This window comes from Orbicella faveolata, unplaced genomic scaffold (assembly GCF_042242905.1).
Source record: "Orbicella faveolata isolate gen_17 unplaced genomic scaffold, um_ofav_v1 contig_37, whole genome shotgun sequence".
NCBI classification, from domain to species: domain Eukaryota; kingdom Metazoa; phylum Cnidaria; class Anthozoa; order Scleractinia; family Merulinidae; genus Orbicella; species Orbicella faveolata.
The window spans coordinates 1,491,572-1,508,603 of record NW_028301566.1 but is presented as its reverse complement, the minus strand read 5'-3'; the positions used below and the strand labels follow the sequence as shown (position 1 = coordinate 1,508,603).

The 17,032-nt window shown below is 37.6% G+C and overlaps 1 protein-coding gene and 1 long non-coding RNA gene across 4 annotated transcripts; one reads left to right on the top strand and one right to left on the bottom strand.

The window, feature by feature from the left end:
- Window positions 1-319: 319 nt before the first annotated feature.
- Window positions 320-15,682, top strand: LOC110057767 (transcriptional protein SWT1-like). 3 transcript variants are annotated; one of them, XM_020764352.2, is made up of 24 exons: window positions 320-497; window positions 898-1,002; window positions 2,965-3,167; window positions 4,028-4,876; window positions 5,096-5,137; window positions 5,686-5,727; window positions 6,184-6,268; window positions 6,484-6,545; window positions 6,782-6,832; window positions 7,057-7,161; window positions 9,495-9,582; window positions 9,972-10,060; window positions 10,215-10,284; window positions 10,435-10,487; window positions 10,704-10,798; window positions 10,997-11,059; window positions 11,259-11,347; window positions 11,633-11,714; window positions 12,328-12,535; window positions 13,132-13,271; window positions 13,413-13,559; window positions 13,858-13,945; window positions 14,382-14,449; window positions 14,887-15,682. In XM_020764352.2, the coding sequence occupies exons 3-24, from the start codon at window positions 2,997-2,999 to the stop codon at window positions 14,972-14,974; spliced, it is 2,775 nt and encodes a 924-aa protein (XP_020620011.2). In that variant the 5' UTR covers window positions 320-497; window positions 898-1,002; window positions 2,965-2,996; the 3' UTR covers window positions 14,975-15,682. The 3 variants fall into 3 exon arrangements, with proteins under 3 accessions (XP_020620011.2, XP_089131778.1, XP_020620010.2); XM_089275652.1 differs by having other exon boundaries at window positions 898-1,017; XM_020764351.2 differs by lacking the exon at window positions 898-1,002 and having other exon boundaries at window positions 321-497.
- On the bottom strand, window positions 2,201-3,061 carry LOC149101567 (uncharacterized). The gene is made up of 2 exons (XR_016202834.1): window positions 2,996-3,061; window positions 2,201-2,407 (listed from the first exon to the last, which is right to left on the bottom strand). It is a non-coding gene; the product is annotated as an uncharacterized LOC149101567 (long non-coding RNA).
- Window positions 15,683-17,032: the final 1,350 nt, after the last annotated feature.

Below are 17,032 nucleotides of genomic sequence, written 5' to 3'. Positions count from 1 at the left end.
ATCAAGGATCTGTACGGAACCCACGCCTCTCCAAGTTTTACTTTGTTCCTGGTACTGAATATGATAGGGTATGGTAAATTATTTCATTTCAGTAGGCTATGGAAAAACGACAATGCATCATTTACCTTATTTTTACTTCTGTCTGGCCTGCGTGTCAGGCGTTTAAAGGAGAGGAAGACGGGGAATTTGTTTTTCTGCTGTTTATGTTCCTGTTTTCGTTTTGTTTTATATTTCATTTCCTCTCTTTTGCTTAATTTTGTTTGTTCTATAGCTTATCTGTTATTTACCGATATTTGTCAATTTATTTACCAGTTTTGAGCGCGAGATCGGAACGTGTCGCGCAATCGAAAATCTTCGGTATTTTCCGGATCTTGGTCGCACGAGACGGGGTTACCAAGCTGCACATGGCGGCTAAGATGTTTTGGTGGTGAGGAGATGGGTGGTTTGGGACGTTTCAGTGGAATTTACCTGATTTAGCTTGCATAATGACAAGTTAGGTAAGACGGTTATTTAAGATCGCTTACAATCTTGACTTTTATGTGTGCCTTCCTCTTAACTAAATCGTAAGTTAAAATGGCGAGCATTCGCAAGCGCGCATTTGCAAGCGAAGATGAGACTGGCTTCTGTGGCGCGGTAGCATGCAAAGGTGCAGATAGCATTGCTCTATAGGCCGTAGCGTGCGAACCCGTACAAGAAAACGAATAAAACGGGAAGTAACTGCTAACTAAACTGTGGACTTTTCTTAGTATTGCGAGGGATCTATGACTGACATGCAGAAGTCTGTGCCTTTCAAAGGCTTATCTTTCTCATAATCATTTGCGGCGCATTAACAATGCTCTTTTCATCAATCACGCTGCTTCATTGATGAACGGAACCTATTCCTCTTGATTTAAACAGGCATAATTCATAACTGTTGATTCAGACGTGGAACCTCGTACGATTCTACTAAAGACCTGCCAACCCCTGATAAATGGAAGTCTGGAGACCCATGAAGAATAATTGGTAGATTTTTAAGCAGTGAGATTCCTTTTTTCCCGATAGAGATTGAACAAACACTTCTCTTCGCCATTTGATCTGATTGGGATCACTTTCCTGGGACACACAAGGCCCTATTGGCGGTTTTGGAATATGGGGTATTTGGGGAATAATTATATAGCAGTCAGTTAACCCAGTATTGTCAGCACAGCTATTATCCTTTAATTTCTGAAAACTGTCCAATTTGGGATTTAATTTGGACAGTTTTCAATAAGGACTTTGAGTAAAACCGCAGAAACTGTCCAATTTGGGAAAGCATAGGACAGTTTGTCTCAGCCAATGAAATTAAGCTATTAACCTTCCGAAGATTATCAAAGACCACACGAAACCTTGCGAGGATTTCCGCAGATCACCCGAACACTCCTGAGGATTTCCGAAGATCCCCCGAACACTTCCAAGATTTCCGAAGATCACCCGAACACTTCCAAAGACTTCCAAAGATCACGCGAACACTTCCGAAGCTTTCCAAATATCACCTGAACATCTCCAAAGATTTCCAAAGATCACTCGAGTACTTCCGAAGATTGCCTGAGCACTTCTGAAGATTTCTGAAGATCACCCGATCACACTTCCCAGGATTTCCGAAGACTTGTGACAATCTCCAGCGATCTCCGAAGATCACCGGATATTTTCGTAGCTTTCCCAAGTTTCGCAAGATTGAGGGCCCAGTCTGTTTTTCTTCAGAGACAGTTACTGTAGTTTTCCTTGCAAAGCTGTGTTACCTCATGAGCTATATAATTAATAAGTAACAGGACTACATGCTTGTCCAATTTGGAAAAAATTAGATTCAAAAAATTCCTCTGACAGCCAAATTGGACTTGGCCTGTGGTCTTGTCCAATTTTGGCTGTCCGCAGAATTTTTTTCATCCAATTCTTTCCAAATTGGACAGCATGTAGTCCTATTACATATACAAATTAATGGGACACGGGATCTTAAGATGAGATAAAATGGGATATCGGGTAGGAAGATTAAAATCAACAATTAGCGATATACACCCCCCCCCCCCCCCCACTCCCCCTTAATTGGATACCACACTCACATTGCATGAACTTGAAGAGTACAGAGACACTGAGCATGAAATCAAGGTCTGGGTAATGGTTTTCTGTCTTCTAAAAATGGTGAACACAAGGGGTAGCATAAATCACAGTATGGTACAAATCAGTACTGGTGGATAAATACATTGTTCTCCTTTATTAATTTATGGCACAAGTATTCCCCTTTTAATTTTCCATGTATATTCAACAAGGCAATATTTCATTTCACAATTTTTTCCCCAAAACCATGAGATTTGAAGTCTTGTGGTGAGGCTGTGAGTGAAGATAAAATATTGTGATACTCATGGCAGAATCATGAGAGTTGGCAGGTCTGCAACTAACAACCAAAAGAAAGAAAAATCATCTTCAACTTAAGCACCTTACAAACATGTATTAGTATCTGCATACAGCTCAAGCCCAGTTCAAATGTCTAACTTTACATGTGCCAGACCTTTTACTCTTTTGAGTCGACTCAAATAATTAAGTTCAACAGTTGATTCAGATGTCAAACCTAATGGCATCAGAGTTAATTGCTAATTTGATACAGAATCTTTCAGGTAAAATATAATTTTTATTATGTATCCATTATGTAAATAGATTCAGCACATATGTGCACCTACGTGTAAAGTACAACATCTGAATTGAAGTCAAATTTTTGCTGTTATATTCAATTGCTATAGTTAAATTGAATGGCAAAGTTGACCCAAACACAAAGGACTAGTGTCTATGGTAACTGATTCAGACATCAAACTTAACATTTACCTAATAGCAACATTAGTTTGCAAAAATTAATGTAAAGTTCGATAAGTAAACTGGGCCTGAAATTTTTTCTAATCCTTTAATTAGTTCCCTTTCCATGCAAAAGTCACACATTGTTTATCTTTATTGTTATAGTGCAGTGCTTGTAAAAATGCCAGGAACCCACCATGAATGTTGCTGATTTAGATGACAGGCCTCTCCCAACAGGCTGGATACATCGACAGTCTAGATCAAGAAAGGACAAATACTATTATTTTAACACTGTTACAGGAAAATCAAGCTGGAAGAATCCTCTTGATATTCTAGATCTAGGAAGTCATAACGAATTGTCAGCTAATGTGAGTTTCAGATTTATGCATAATAACCTTTAACATAACATCCATCTTGCTTTTGCAGGGTATCATTCAAGTGCACAAAGTGACCCTTCCTTTTTGCTAGACTCTCCTCTTTAAATTATACAGGGTCAAAGAAAAGTCAAGGTTCATTTTGAATTTACTCACTTTGCCTCTCATACTCTAATCCTCAAACTTGAGCCTGCTGTCTACTTACAAACAAGTATCAATGAAATTTTGATGCTCAAAACAGTGTTTTCCAGAAGCGCTGGCAGCCAGCGTTTTTGCTGGCTACTTGCGTTTCAAGTGCTGGCTACTTTTGTTAGACAAAACCAGAGAAAATTATTCTAACTTATGTTTCTGTAAGACAATTTTGAGCGTAGCTTAAATTTGTGCTTAAAATCTCAAGTTCCAAAAACGGGAAGCAAAGGAAATGATAAACAATAGCTATTAAGTGTCATAGACAGATAGGAACGTAAAATGTGTCAGGTCGCATCTCCAGCCACATAATATTTTGAAAATTTTCCTGGGGGTGGGGGGTATACCCCTGTACTCCCTAGAATTTTGTGCCCTTCAGGCGCTCGATTTGCAAGTGCTGGCTAATTTGAAAGTTTTTTAGCTGACTACTTTAAAATCTGTGGAGAACACTGAAAAATGTTGAGCTACATATGAAGCTACATACATATGTAGCTACATGTACACTGCAGATAAGCATTTGTTGTTTTTGTATGGCATTCTTCATGAATTTCAGGTGTTTCTAGAGACTCTGCAAAGAGAGACTTATGTTTATAACGTTAATTACTTACCTTGTAATCTAAAATCACTGCTGACTATTTCTTTTTTGGGTGTGTTTTGTGTTCTTGCAGAGCAAACAAAGTGGATCAAAAAGAAGCTTTGAAAGTGATGGGTGCAATAAAAAAAAGAAGTCTAAATCTTCAAAGAAACATAAAGTACACAGTCCGGCACACTCGAGTAGTAGCAAAGAACCACATAGAGAGACAAACAAAAATAACAAGATGCCTCAAATGACAACAGATGCTGTCAATGGACAACATCACATGTGTGGTGATTCTAAAGTTCACCGTATAAATGCTTGGGTTAGATCTGTTGATACGTCATATGCACCTAGTGAACCAGGGAGCTATATAAGTCATGCTGAAAGTGACGAATTGAACCACAATGTTGGTGGATTTCCAGCAAAACACCCTTACTGCAGGCCTGCAAAAGTACAAAACACTGCACGGCTTGTATCAACTCAACAGTGTAACAGAACAGGTAGTTGTAACAAATACAATGACAACACGAGAATTCTTTCTGAGCCGTTATCACAACATAGCCATAAAGGCTCACTTTCAGGTGATGTTAACACACACGTCCCTGTCAGAAACAATGTTCTAAAGAGTTCGAAGCAAAATAGTAGAACAGCAGCAGTTAACAGCACTGTCCATACACCATTTAGTCCTTTATCGCATCACCCAACTGTCCTTGGACTTAATTCTGACAAGACAGACACTGGACAAAAGTTACCAAGTGCTGCAGCTTATCAAGCACAGCTAGCTGCTGAAGACATGCAGTTAGACAGTCAAGTGTCTTTGCACAGTTTTGAAAATGACAATTATGAGGCTCAGCATGAAAAGACAGAATTTCCTGATAATAATGAAATTGCCATGGAGATTGATAACTATGAAGAACTGGAAGATCAGATTAAGTTGGAGGTAAGAACATATCAACAGCTGGTTGATTCCATTTCTGCTTAACTTTTACTGTGATCAAGTATCGTCAGATTTACATGTTAGACACGTTTTTGCACGGCCTTTTTGGATTTACATAGTTATATGTGTCCTTGTTTGTTATTATTTTTTATTAACACATGTACATTGTTCACAAGCGCGATGCAATTGAGTCACGGTTTACTTTCCTTTGTCTCTTAACAGCTTCAAGGAATGAGATCAGAGTTTGCCCTTGATCCATCACAGGTCAGTGAAAAATGCAAAACAGCCAATGACAGTGCATGAAAGTCAGTGTTTGATCACATTTCCAAACATTAAGAAGAGATTTGGAATGTGACACGCTGTAAAGTAGTTTTGACGAACTTTGAGGTGTTTGGAAATCTGGTCAACACTGTCTTGAGTGTTTGATATACACATGTACGTATGTTCTCAATCAAACACACTCATCCTCATCATCCCAGCTGTTGCAGTGCAACATGGACACTGCTAGTGTCTTGTTTAAATCAATGGGTACATGTATAGATATTCAAGGAATGAGTACCATGTTCTCACTAATTGTTAAATCACAGGTTGATGGGGCAAGATCAGCTTGCTCACAAGAATTTAGTTAATTGCACTCTGAAAGAATTTTCTCCAGGAGTGTAAGGTGTTCCTGAATGAAGATATTAGTACTAGGGTGTTTTTCGATAAACTTGTTTTAGTCTAGGTACATGTACATGCATGTATGCTGACTTTATCTACATGTAATGACATATGTGAGTGTATTGCCTAATTTTGACTCTACATACATGCAGGTTACTGGTGAATCAGGAAAGCCGTCGTCATGTTCATACAAGGTAAGACCAAAGGACTCGTGTATCTTTACTGCATACAAAATATGTTCAATTATTTTTAAGTACACTATGCATCATGTCATGATGGATGCGTATGTGTAAATAATTTGACATTTGTATAAACTACAACTTACTTCCTACTCTAACTTATACCTTAAGCATAAGTCTTGTGCCTGTGAATTTAGAGCCTTATCTGTTGTGCATTATACACTGTATTGTTACTAGAACTGATGGAAGAGAGTAAAGTATAATATTAAAAAATTCAACTCATGACACTTTTCCTCAACTACAGCAGAGCTCCTTTAGAAGGGAAAAGTTCTACTAGCAAGGTTATGTTTGGCAGAGAGAAATATAGCAGACATGTACTTATCTATAATGCACGCTGGGTAGTGTAATTTTGTACTTAAAGGCAGTGTAGCTTGTACATCTTACCTACGAATGAACATTATTATTTTGCAGGATACCCTTTATGTTGTTTTGGATACAAATGTTCTCTTGTCGCATCTTAAACTCATATCGGAACTAAAAGACTTTCCTATTGAAGGTAAGCTTGCTGGGTGCATGTACATGTACAGGTACAGTGTGTATAATGCAACAATATCAAATCAAATTCTACTTTAATTTGTTTTTGAAACAGAATTTGAAATGATGAATAATTATAAGGCTCCTCCCATTCTTACAGACTGTCCATGTATATTGTGTACAATGTAGTTAGCGAGCGCTAGTCTATGAGTACATGTATGCCTTGTGCCCCTATAGGTGTTGCCAGGCCTGTCCTTGTCATTCCATGGATTGTCATTCAAGAACTTGATTCCCTGAAGGTACATTTTATATAATTTTATACAGATTTGGATTAACACTGCAATGTACATGTACTACTTGTAGGGTTGATTTATTTGTGTAAGTTCTGTCATTACAAAGCTAACCATATGTAAACAAACACTCCTTAGTCATTTCCCTTTCACAGATACCATCAAATAAATATGTATGATAATAATTACACAAAAATTGTACAATATTCATTGCACTTAATCTCATCTACTATTGTTATCTTTAGAGTGATTCATGGAGAATAAAGAAAGGGAAGCTTGTTAGCACCAAAAATGAGGTTTGAATTTAGTAACATTTCTTTGCTGAGTATGTACTGTTAAGGATGGACTTCTAGTACACCTATTTTCTCTATATAACAGACTGTGTATAAGTTTTTATAATTATGCTTGCAAGCGGGTTGTTTGTTCCCATGTTCAGCATCTACATACATATATGCATGTGCTGAAGTAGTATAAAATATGTTGCAGGTCTTTATTTGTTTTGTTTGTATAATTTATGCAGAATGGCAAGTTTGGTGTTGATGCCCTTGCAAGGCAGGCTGTGAGGTTTCTTCATCTGTGTTTTGAGAGTGACCATCCACGGGTCAGAGGACAGACAGTATCTGAGGTCAGTAACAAGACAGGTCAATTCTGCATACAAGCCAAGTGGCTCATCAAGCTGGAACTTACCCTGGTTTCAGTAGCGACTATGAAGCGACTAGGAGTATTTTGACTTCTCAATAGATGGGATGCTAGTTCATCGCGGGGTTACCTCCCAGCATTAAATTCACTGGTACCCATTTATACACCTGGGTGGAGAGAGGCACTGTCAGAGTAAAGTGTCTTGCCTAAGAACACAACACAATGTCCCTGGCCAGGGTGTGGGAGGCACAGTGGCCTCATGGTTAGTGCACTCAACTCCGAGGCAAGCGTTCTGGGTTCAGTTAGAAGACACATAGATTCATAGTTATTAAGTAACTAAAGTAACTATGGAAGTATATATAAATAAAATCATTTAATCATAGTGGCTGCCACAAGAGGTGTCAAGGTCTATGTTCCAAGCAATTTCTGGACTTAACTACATGTAGACAGAAACTATAGCACAAAGTGGCCTGGAGTGCACTGGTTACCTGTGACTTTCCAGAAGCGAAGCCATATGTAGATTAGGGCTTAACAGGAGCTTGAAACACTCGACTGCACATTGTAATTCCAAAGAAACCAGGTCACATTAAAATCAATCGTTAGCGTTTATTGGAAGGAGTGATGAATCAACAATATAGGAATCAGGATAGCAAATAGAGATGATCTTTGTGATGTGAAGTCATTGTGGTTGTGATTGTGTGGTTCGAACTAAAAGCAAAACGATACAAAAGGCTTATGTAAGCTAATACTAACTAAGATACAAAACATAAGTCAGGATACCGATGGAACATAAATCTTAAACTATAACGACACAATTACGACTAAAGATGTGCAGACTTACTTTGATCTTGCTCCTGCGAGGGTAGCAATTGTAGAAACGATAGCTTAGAACGATAGCGATGACAGCGATAGCATAAAATAATAGCGAGAACATAGATGGCGTAACTAAACTGATAAAATTGTGGTGTGTCTAATTACATGATTCCAAAGATTATATTATGAAACTTGCATTGATCACAGCAATCACAGCATGAATAGCAAAAACCTAAAAAATGTACATAATTGTTAATGAGTAATAGTTATGTAAACAAAACAAAGAAGAAAACGAGTTACGAAAATAACATTACCCTCACAATCATTGTCAAGTTTGTCCTGCAATTTCATGGTTGTGAGAGGAAGTGAAGGGTTTCTTTTCCAAACCTGGCATCTCATCAATGCTGGCATCTGATTAATGTTTCAAACATGTATCTTGTTCAAGCCTAGAAGGGCAGAATTTAAATCATGTTGAGGGTTGATGTACATTGTATTATCACCAAGTAGGCTTTTCAACTTACTGTAGTCGATTGCTGCCTCAAAGCCAATGTAAAAAAGATTTCCCTTCTCCCTCCTCCAACATAAATGTTTAGAAAACAGTCCCAAGAAAATACTCACGCTGATTGGTTAAAAATTGTGTTTCTATAACTCAATAGAAACACAGAACTAGCACGAGCTGTTGACATAATGATGGCATGAGCAAAAAGAATTTACCCTTTGATAATCAAAGTTAACAAGTTGTTTTCCTTTTTTTGGTCGCAGTGTTTTCTAAAAGAAATAGAAAACATGTTTTCTGTGTTTCTATTGAGTTTTAGTGCAAATCTAGGGGTGTTCTATCACTAATGCTGTTCTCTGATTGGCTATGCTACTCACTATCTATTCTGTGATAGATAGTGAGTAGCATAGCAGTGTGCACTTGTTAACAGAATGATGGCGGCTTCTTTACGTTTTCATAGTGTGTGTGTAGAGTATCGAGATAAAGTTTTGAACAACCAATAGATTTATACTAGAACAATTAGATTATTCGCTCTTAATTTCTATGCATGATAGTTGACGAGGGCTGTGCTCTTGTGCTATCACGTGATAGAAATCTCAAGCTCATAATCTAATATTATTGCTTAATAGAAACACTCATGAAAGTTTGGGAGAACTCGAAAAAGTTGTGGAAACACTCGCCTGTGGCTCGTGTTCCTATGGCATTTCTCATTCTCCCAAACTTCCATTCGTGTTTCTATAACTCGATGGAAACACGGTACATGTTTTCTATTTCTTAATTACTTTTTCCTTCTTACTGATTACGTTTTATATGTAGAAAAGCTCAGGAATACTATTTTTTTGTGTGTGTATTTAGAGGGCCGTAGGTTTAGTTGCCTTAGATATTGCCATGTATGTTCAATGATTTCTAAAAATGTAAGTTCATGTACAGGTACATACAGTCCAAGAGTTCTTGTCACAACCTTGAACTCATGCTGTTTTTGTATTTTGCATTTATTTTATATCATTCAGGCAAGGGAAATGATGGAGAACTGCTCAATAGAAGATCCTAACAATGATGACAAAATACTCCAGTGTTGTTTGTTATTCCAAAGAAAAGGTACAGAAATTAACCTGTTCTGCCTGCTGTTCACATTCATTGCTGGTGTAATCATGTAATTTTGGGACACTTTTTTATATCTTTTCGGGCAATTAAAAATGTTGATAAAAATAATAATTGCATTTAGCAACTTTGCAATTAGCCATTTTTCATCAGTGTCCAAAATTTTTTGTCCTAAAGTTGTCCAAAATGAGATTAAAAAAAGTATCCAAAAATTAAATGCCTAAAATAAAAGGTCCAAAATTTTAATGTTTTAAGTTTTTGCAGGTAATGTATAATCATCAAAGACATCTTACAGTACCAATTTATTTTCTTTGTGGCTGTTATTCTCAGTTAGGGATATGCTGTTTAATTAATCAATGTACTTTCTGAATTTATTGTCATTTTAGCACATAATGGACATGCAGTATTGTTTTCCAATGATCAGAACTTGTGCAGTAAGGCCATCATTAATGGGGTGAAAGCTTTTAATCACCAGGTACATACTCATTTCATTCTTTGTAACATGAATACATGAGAAGTAACAGCAACTTATTGTTGACAAGTTTATGTTTTACCTGTGCATGCTATGTAATTTTCGAAGCAATTGTGTTGCATAAAAATAATGTCATCTATGTTAATGTGTTCTTCAGAGTCTTGTCATGGGTTTGAAGGAGCTTTTTCAGAGCAGTGCTGTGGTGTTAAAAAAAGATCATTTTCAAGGTAAGTTTGTGGTTCTTATAATAGTCAGATTATTTACTTGATCTGATAAAGGAATATCAGTGTGAAGTGGACTGCTGTAACAGGCACTTTATCACCTACAAAAAACTATTTCTTAAATTTAGCTTGTATTCGCTGTTCTTCTTTTGTCAGATTATTACAGGGAACTTAAACTACAAGAAAATTTGGCAGAAAGGAGAGCTAAGGTACTGTACATTGTACTTCATCTGCACTATGTAAAAATTGTGTTTTTTCAGGCATTACACTGTACAAGGGTTACCGTAGATGTATGGTGTAGTTTGATCAACATGTAAGTTCCACACATTAATTGGCAGCTCATGACCTTCCATGCAATTGGAGGCAATTTCGTTTTAAATGCAAAGGTTAATGTGTCATTGTTTCATTGATTGTATTGTGATCAGGCTGATGACCTTGCATGTGAGCTGCAGTGTATTATGAGAGAAGGTTTGGCTGTGGTGGTGGAAACAGAAATGAGAGCAGCATATGATGATCTTTGGTGAGCCTAGGAGATTATTTTGTGATAAGTGCACAGTAGATGCACAGACATGTGTCAAGGACTTGGTATCTTACATGCTGTTAATTCAGCACCAGTTGCTAATTTTCTGTCTCTTTGGCCTGGGACAAGCTTTTTAAGTGTTTGACCAGAATCCCTCATGTTTTTGTTAATCTTTTTTGTTTCATTTTTTTTTTCTAGGGATAAGATTGTGTTTATAAAACCACCATGGACTTTGACTGACCTTCTTCAGTTGCTAGACAAGTAAGTTATTTGACTTGATAATTAACATGCAACATATATGCACATGTGGATATATTTGATTATCGTTAGTCCATACTTGCTCTTGCTGTGTTACGATTAAAAGAAAATAGGCTGTTCTTACATTACTTAAAATAATGATGGTCTGGCATACATGCTTAAATTATTTAAAAACATCAAAAATTATCTAAACCTTTTCTAGACACTGGATTGCCGTGTTTGGTCAAGTGTTCAAAAGGAATATCAAATCAACTGTGGAAGATCTTCGCAAGCACTTCAGTGGAGGAGGAGGTAACTATTATTGTAGTAAGATTACTGGTGGGCTTGTTAATTGATACATGTACAGGAACAGAACTAGCTAGTCTACGCACATAAACACATGATGCTGTCAGTGAGATTCCGTCATCACCGCAACTAGCCGTAAATCAACCAAATTCCATAGTGAAAGGCACGAAGCCATTAACAAAATCCCCCTGTATACATGTACCTTGCCTGGGCCAACTTGTAGGAATCTACAGAAATCTTATGGACTTAACAATGTAATAATAAAAATACAATGTATTGTTGTTGTTTTAGGCGCTCCAGGTTGTTTAGCTAATGCTTCCATTATATTGGATCAGGCACACACACTGTTTGATGCCATAGCTGCAAGATCTAGGTAAACAACAAGTAACACTAAAATAATACTCATTCTAAGGCAGCTCTTAAGAACTACACGGAAGGTGCACTGAATGGGATGTACAAACCACTTTACAGCTTAGGACTAATGTTGTACTGGTCATCCCTCACAGTGGCCAATATTTTGTACAAATTTAAACTTCTTCAGTTTGTTATCATCATTCTCTGCATGTCAGATAATATTCTATTTCTAAAGGACACAGCTTTAAAACATTCTTCTTCAGGTTTGGGCAGATCTGCATACCCAGGAGCCTTCCCCTTTGCTCTGAAAAACTACATCCAATTTACGTATATTTAAAATATACAAATTCAAAAAAAAGAAACTAAATGGATATGAAAAAGTGTTGAATGGTTTTCACTTGAACGTTATGTCCAAGACACTTCGCATTTGGTTTGGTTTTGATTACCACTCGACACAATTGCCTTAAAACAAATGGCACATTGTCATCCAATCTGAAGTGAAAGCAAAACCATATCACACTTCACGCCAGCTCACTGGTTTGTCTGGGTCCTTTTTTATTAGCCAGAGTTACTGAAAAATGCTTTGTAACAAATTTTAATTGATGCGTTGTTTCTTGGTTTTTCTGTTTCAGTTACAATGGAGCTATCACAAAGTGTGTGACAGCTATTATTGTTTTACAACGGAAGTGCAAAGAATATCAAAATAATGGTGATAAAGAACAGCCTGTTAGACCCCCGACCTCTGTTGTTATGGGTCCCCCTCCTCCCCAGGTCCGTGCTCTCCAAGGACCTGGAACTGGGATTTCCTCACGGTCTTCTTCTAGTGAAACTGAACCAGAGGTTTGTGGAGTGAAAAAAATGTATTATTCAGTTATAGTGAAACGATTGGTGTGTTTTTCAGTACATATACCTACAGTGTATAGTAAACATGCAGACAAGTAAAAGCATTGTGCAACTATGTTTTAATTTATCGTCCTTACGTTTGATTGAAATTGATTCAAAGCTTACTAACATTTAAATGTTAAATGTTTATAGTGTCGATGCACTTAGTTACAACTACTAGCTAGTTCTCAGTTTTTCACTGTCATTTTGTTTTATTTTTTTATATATCTTTATTACAATACAAACATTACTTACAATTCATTTTTACAACTCTACATTACTCACAGTAACTTTATGATTAACGCTACATTACTTTCATACATCAATTACAATTCTAAATAGTATTTTTTTTTTTTTGCCATAACTACTCTTACGTGGATTAACCCCAACTGACAAACAAACACAACACAACACAACACAACCCTTGAAACCAGTCAGAACCCGAAATAAACCCTACTGCGTATGCTAAATGCTAGTTACGGTAGGGACTGACATTGTTAACACAGTTTAGTGTTGTTGGTTCTAAACCATCTGTTATGCATTCGTCTTTACAGAACTCCTCGGGGAAGTTTGAAGAAGGTTCAGAAGAAAGCAGTAGTGTTCACGAGATTAACACAGTTCAAATGGGAAGTAATCCCCATGGATTAGTCCTGTCCACGTTTGAAACAATATGGAATGCAGTCAACCAGTTCAGGTTATTATAAACCTCTGTTGTGTCCTCTGGAGTTCAACATTATGTAAAGCTTGTATACTTACATCTCAGCTCCGTAAGCTGATTTTTTGGATAAAACGATACTTAGCTTCTCACTCCAGTCTTGTTTATTGTTAATTTTAGTGCCCAGATCTTCAGTGGTGTGGGTTTTCCTCATCCTGTACCTCTCAACTTTCTTGAAGACTTGGCCAAGCCAACCAGAGATGAGGCCATACAGTTTCTAAGCCGACTCAGTTCATGCTTGGCATTTGTAGTTTCTGCCATTCAGAGGTACGGTCATTTAAAACACTACAGTCTTAAAATCAGAACATGTCCTGTAGGAAAGATTCATGTACATTCCTGTCTGGAAAGTTAAAAGTCCATGAGGAGAATTTCGCGTAGCTGGCATTTCCTTAGTTGTCGTCAAGTCTGCTTCATTCATGTAATACAAAATCGAGAGGAAAGGAAGAAACTTGGTTGCCTGCACGCGAGTTAAAACAGAATATCTTTATTGTCGCTCAGTTGTTGTAATGTATGTAGACTTAAGAGATATGTCTAACCTTTGTCCTCTGCTTATCTTGTTTTCAAGTGTTCTTCAAGAACCAAAAGGAAGTGAGACAGGGAATTTTCAATTGTTTGAAACTCTGTTACAAGCAATAACCCAGTTCTTCCAGCAGGTAAAGCACGGCAAGTAGTCTGTGCTAGTACAGAGGAGTAGGTACATGAAGATCCGCTGTTCGACAGCATTCCTTTGTGCATTCCTAACCATGTTTATTGCTTCTATTGCATAGTATAAACGAACAAAGTGAGCCTCTGGCACGGCTTAACATTTACTAACTCTTCAAACTAAGAAACTGCGCAACTGCAGATGATTTTGAATTTTTTCTCATGGAGCTTGTGACACTGTTTCCATGGAAACAATTTTACAATTAGGCTGACAGTGGATATGAGTCGATATGACTCCTTTGTATCTTTCTCTCACCAAATACCTTGTTGCAGTTTTATTTATACATTGCGGCCGCAAATCGCACATTGTGTAAGTCGATAAAGCTCTTTTTCAAGGAGACAATTCAGATCTTGTTTATTCTTACTGTAATATTTGTTTCCATCTAGATCCTATCCATGAACACACACGTCACAGTGGCTGATCTGTTCAGATTTGCCAGGGATTCTAACGCAAGGTAAGCTGATATTCACCACTGTGCGTCCCACAATTTACTATCTGCTATTTAATCAAGCACAGAATTTTTGTTACGATCAGTTCTCCTCTGCGGAAGCGCTAAGAGCACAATGCACATTGTGGTAATTCCCGGATCTTATGTTTTGTTTGTATGTGTCCTATATAAAAGAACAATATCACATTCTTCACTGGAAACAATTATGAACTCAGAAAAAAATACCGTCGTTGTAGATTGTTCGTTTGTTTGCTTTCTTGTTTGTTTCTCTGTTTTTTGGTTTTGTTATTTGTTGTTTGGATAAGTTGTCAGCGAGTTTTGAAGAGTTGTTAGCGAGTTTTTACCAACTTTCAGTAGTCACTGCCACAGACTGCATACAGGTGTAGGATTTGTTTTGACTTTGACTGAAACACTGAAGATGATTCCATTCGTTCTCTTGGTAGGATGGGCCTTATTCAGGGGTGCTCACAGTTGGACCGTGCCTTGGCCACCTTACAGCAGTGTTCCACCTGGGTGGTATCCTCAGATTAGTAGATATTTGTTCTTGACACTTGGAGCACACTTTTGGAGACAGACTGTAATTACGATGTTGGTAGGAAAGAAAAAATCCGAACGGAAATTACGACGGTATTTTGAACAATGGGACGGTTGCTGATCTTGGACGATTGATTCGTATCTCTTTGGTTTCGTTTGTCAACGCCATCTTAAGTACGTTTTGATGTTGTGACATTTGAGCTCTCGACCAATTGAAAACAGTGTCTTTTATCGTACCAGTGGTACGATCAGAGAGACGTGCAATAACAATATTATTATTCCACCTCCTTGTTTATTTATGTCCTTGGCAAGTTTATTTATTTTTTGTTATTGCGGGGTTTTTTTATGTGTCGTTACTTGGGTATATTTTCCAAGATGAACGGGCGCCATTTTGTCACGATTAAACTACGGATTTGTCTCAAGTACTCTTCATTTGTAATACTGAAAAGAAAAGGAAATCTCTATTGTTCATAATAATGACTGGCTCCAGTTTTTGTACTTCAAAGTTTCTAAGAACTCTTATGTCGAATGATTATTCCATTTGTAACATACCGGTAACTTTATTTTTGGAGGAAAAATCGTGAATGATAAACTATCGAAATCATTTCAAAGTGTTACGTTGATGTAGTGAAAAAATTATATTTAAAAAGAGATATATTGATTGCAAATAAAAAATTTGTTCATTAAAGCTCCCTTTTGTCATTAGACCTCTTGTTTGTGGTCTGAAATGGTGCAACATACATAAACTTACATAAACTTTATTAACGTGTCTTTATATGTAGCCGATGGGGAAAAAATCTCTCTACTAATTGGGGACACTTAGCATAATCTACACTCATAACCTGCTATCTCGGGAAGGATTCATGAAATCTAAGACAAGCAAAAAATAAAGCAATCTGTGCTTTTCCAGGTCCGCTGCTAACGATCCAAATGTTAGCTACACTAACTCGTTCCTCCCTTGCATTATTATTCCCTTGTTATCCTCGCTTTCCGCAAACCACAGTGATCGTCACAGAGCGCGTGACGTCACAAGGAACATCGCTGTACGTCGAACTAAAACTTGCAGTCTGGCTCAGATAAAACACTTGAAAAACCACATTAAAAAAATAAATCTCAAACCAAACTTTCCACTACGGCTAATTTTCTTGCTTCACTACATATTTTCACCACCTCTTTACGGCCAGTTCACCAGAACATCACAAATCAAGAAGCTCAAACACCACCTCGTAGGTGTTTTTCCACTTCCGCTGGAAATAGGCGACCTCCCGGCCCAGGGTGAGCGCGGTTCTTATAATAAGTTGCGGCCGCTTCCCAAAACCAGTTGGCCCATTTAAGACCAAAATCTGCAATTTTCCCTACCCAACGGTGAATTCGATAAGACCTGACTCTTAAATCAATACCCTGTTTTAAACCTGCCTTATAATCGTTCTCTAGTTCGGACCGATGTTAAAGGCATTGTGAAGGGCTTTTGTTGATGGTCTCTCAGGTGTTTTTCCACTTCCGCTGGAAATAGGCGACAAAAAAGTGCAACTCAATTTAAGAACCTCCCGGCCCAGGGTGAGCGTGGTTCTTAAAATAAGCTGCGGCCGCTTTTCTTATCGAAAATTATGAAAAAGTGGCTCAAGTTCTTCTGTTAAGAACACACCCAATACAAGACTAGAGTGCAAAACCTATACCCTATTTGAGACCAAAATGGCCAAAATCTCTACCCTATTTCTGACCAAAACGGCTGAAAAAACCACACCCTTTGGGACCGCACATGCCTATATAGTCCATATAACGAAGACCCCCGCCGCCCGCTGCACCTACTGGGCCCTTTTAGAATTACTTCTCATAATAAACGGGACGTTGAACATATTTTTCTATTGTTAATTCAAAAGCGATTAAACCTCTGAACTAGTACCTTCTAGATTAGAAAATTTATTTTTTTTCCCAGCCAACCGGGCGTCAAAAAGCACCGCGGCCGTAAAAAGTAGACTGATCCTATCTCACTTGTCTGTCTCTACGTGTCTCTTAGCTTTCTAAGTTTCTGAATTGTAAATACAAACACAAAGG

Bases quoted from the DNA above. Each gene is read 5' to 3' on its own strand.
- LOC110057767 (XM_020764352.2), top strand. From the start codon at position 2,997: ATGAATGTTGCTGATTTAGATGACAGGCCTCTCCCAACAGGCTGGATA. The intron at 5,728-6,183 runs GTAAGACCAAAG...ATTATTTTGCAG, and splicing joins CGTCGTCATGTTCATACAAG to GATACCCTTTATGTTGTTTT. The intron at 6,833-7,056 runs GTTTGAATTTAG...TAATTTATGCAG, and splicing joins TTGTTAGCACCAAAAATGAG to AATGGCAAGTTTGGTGTTGA.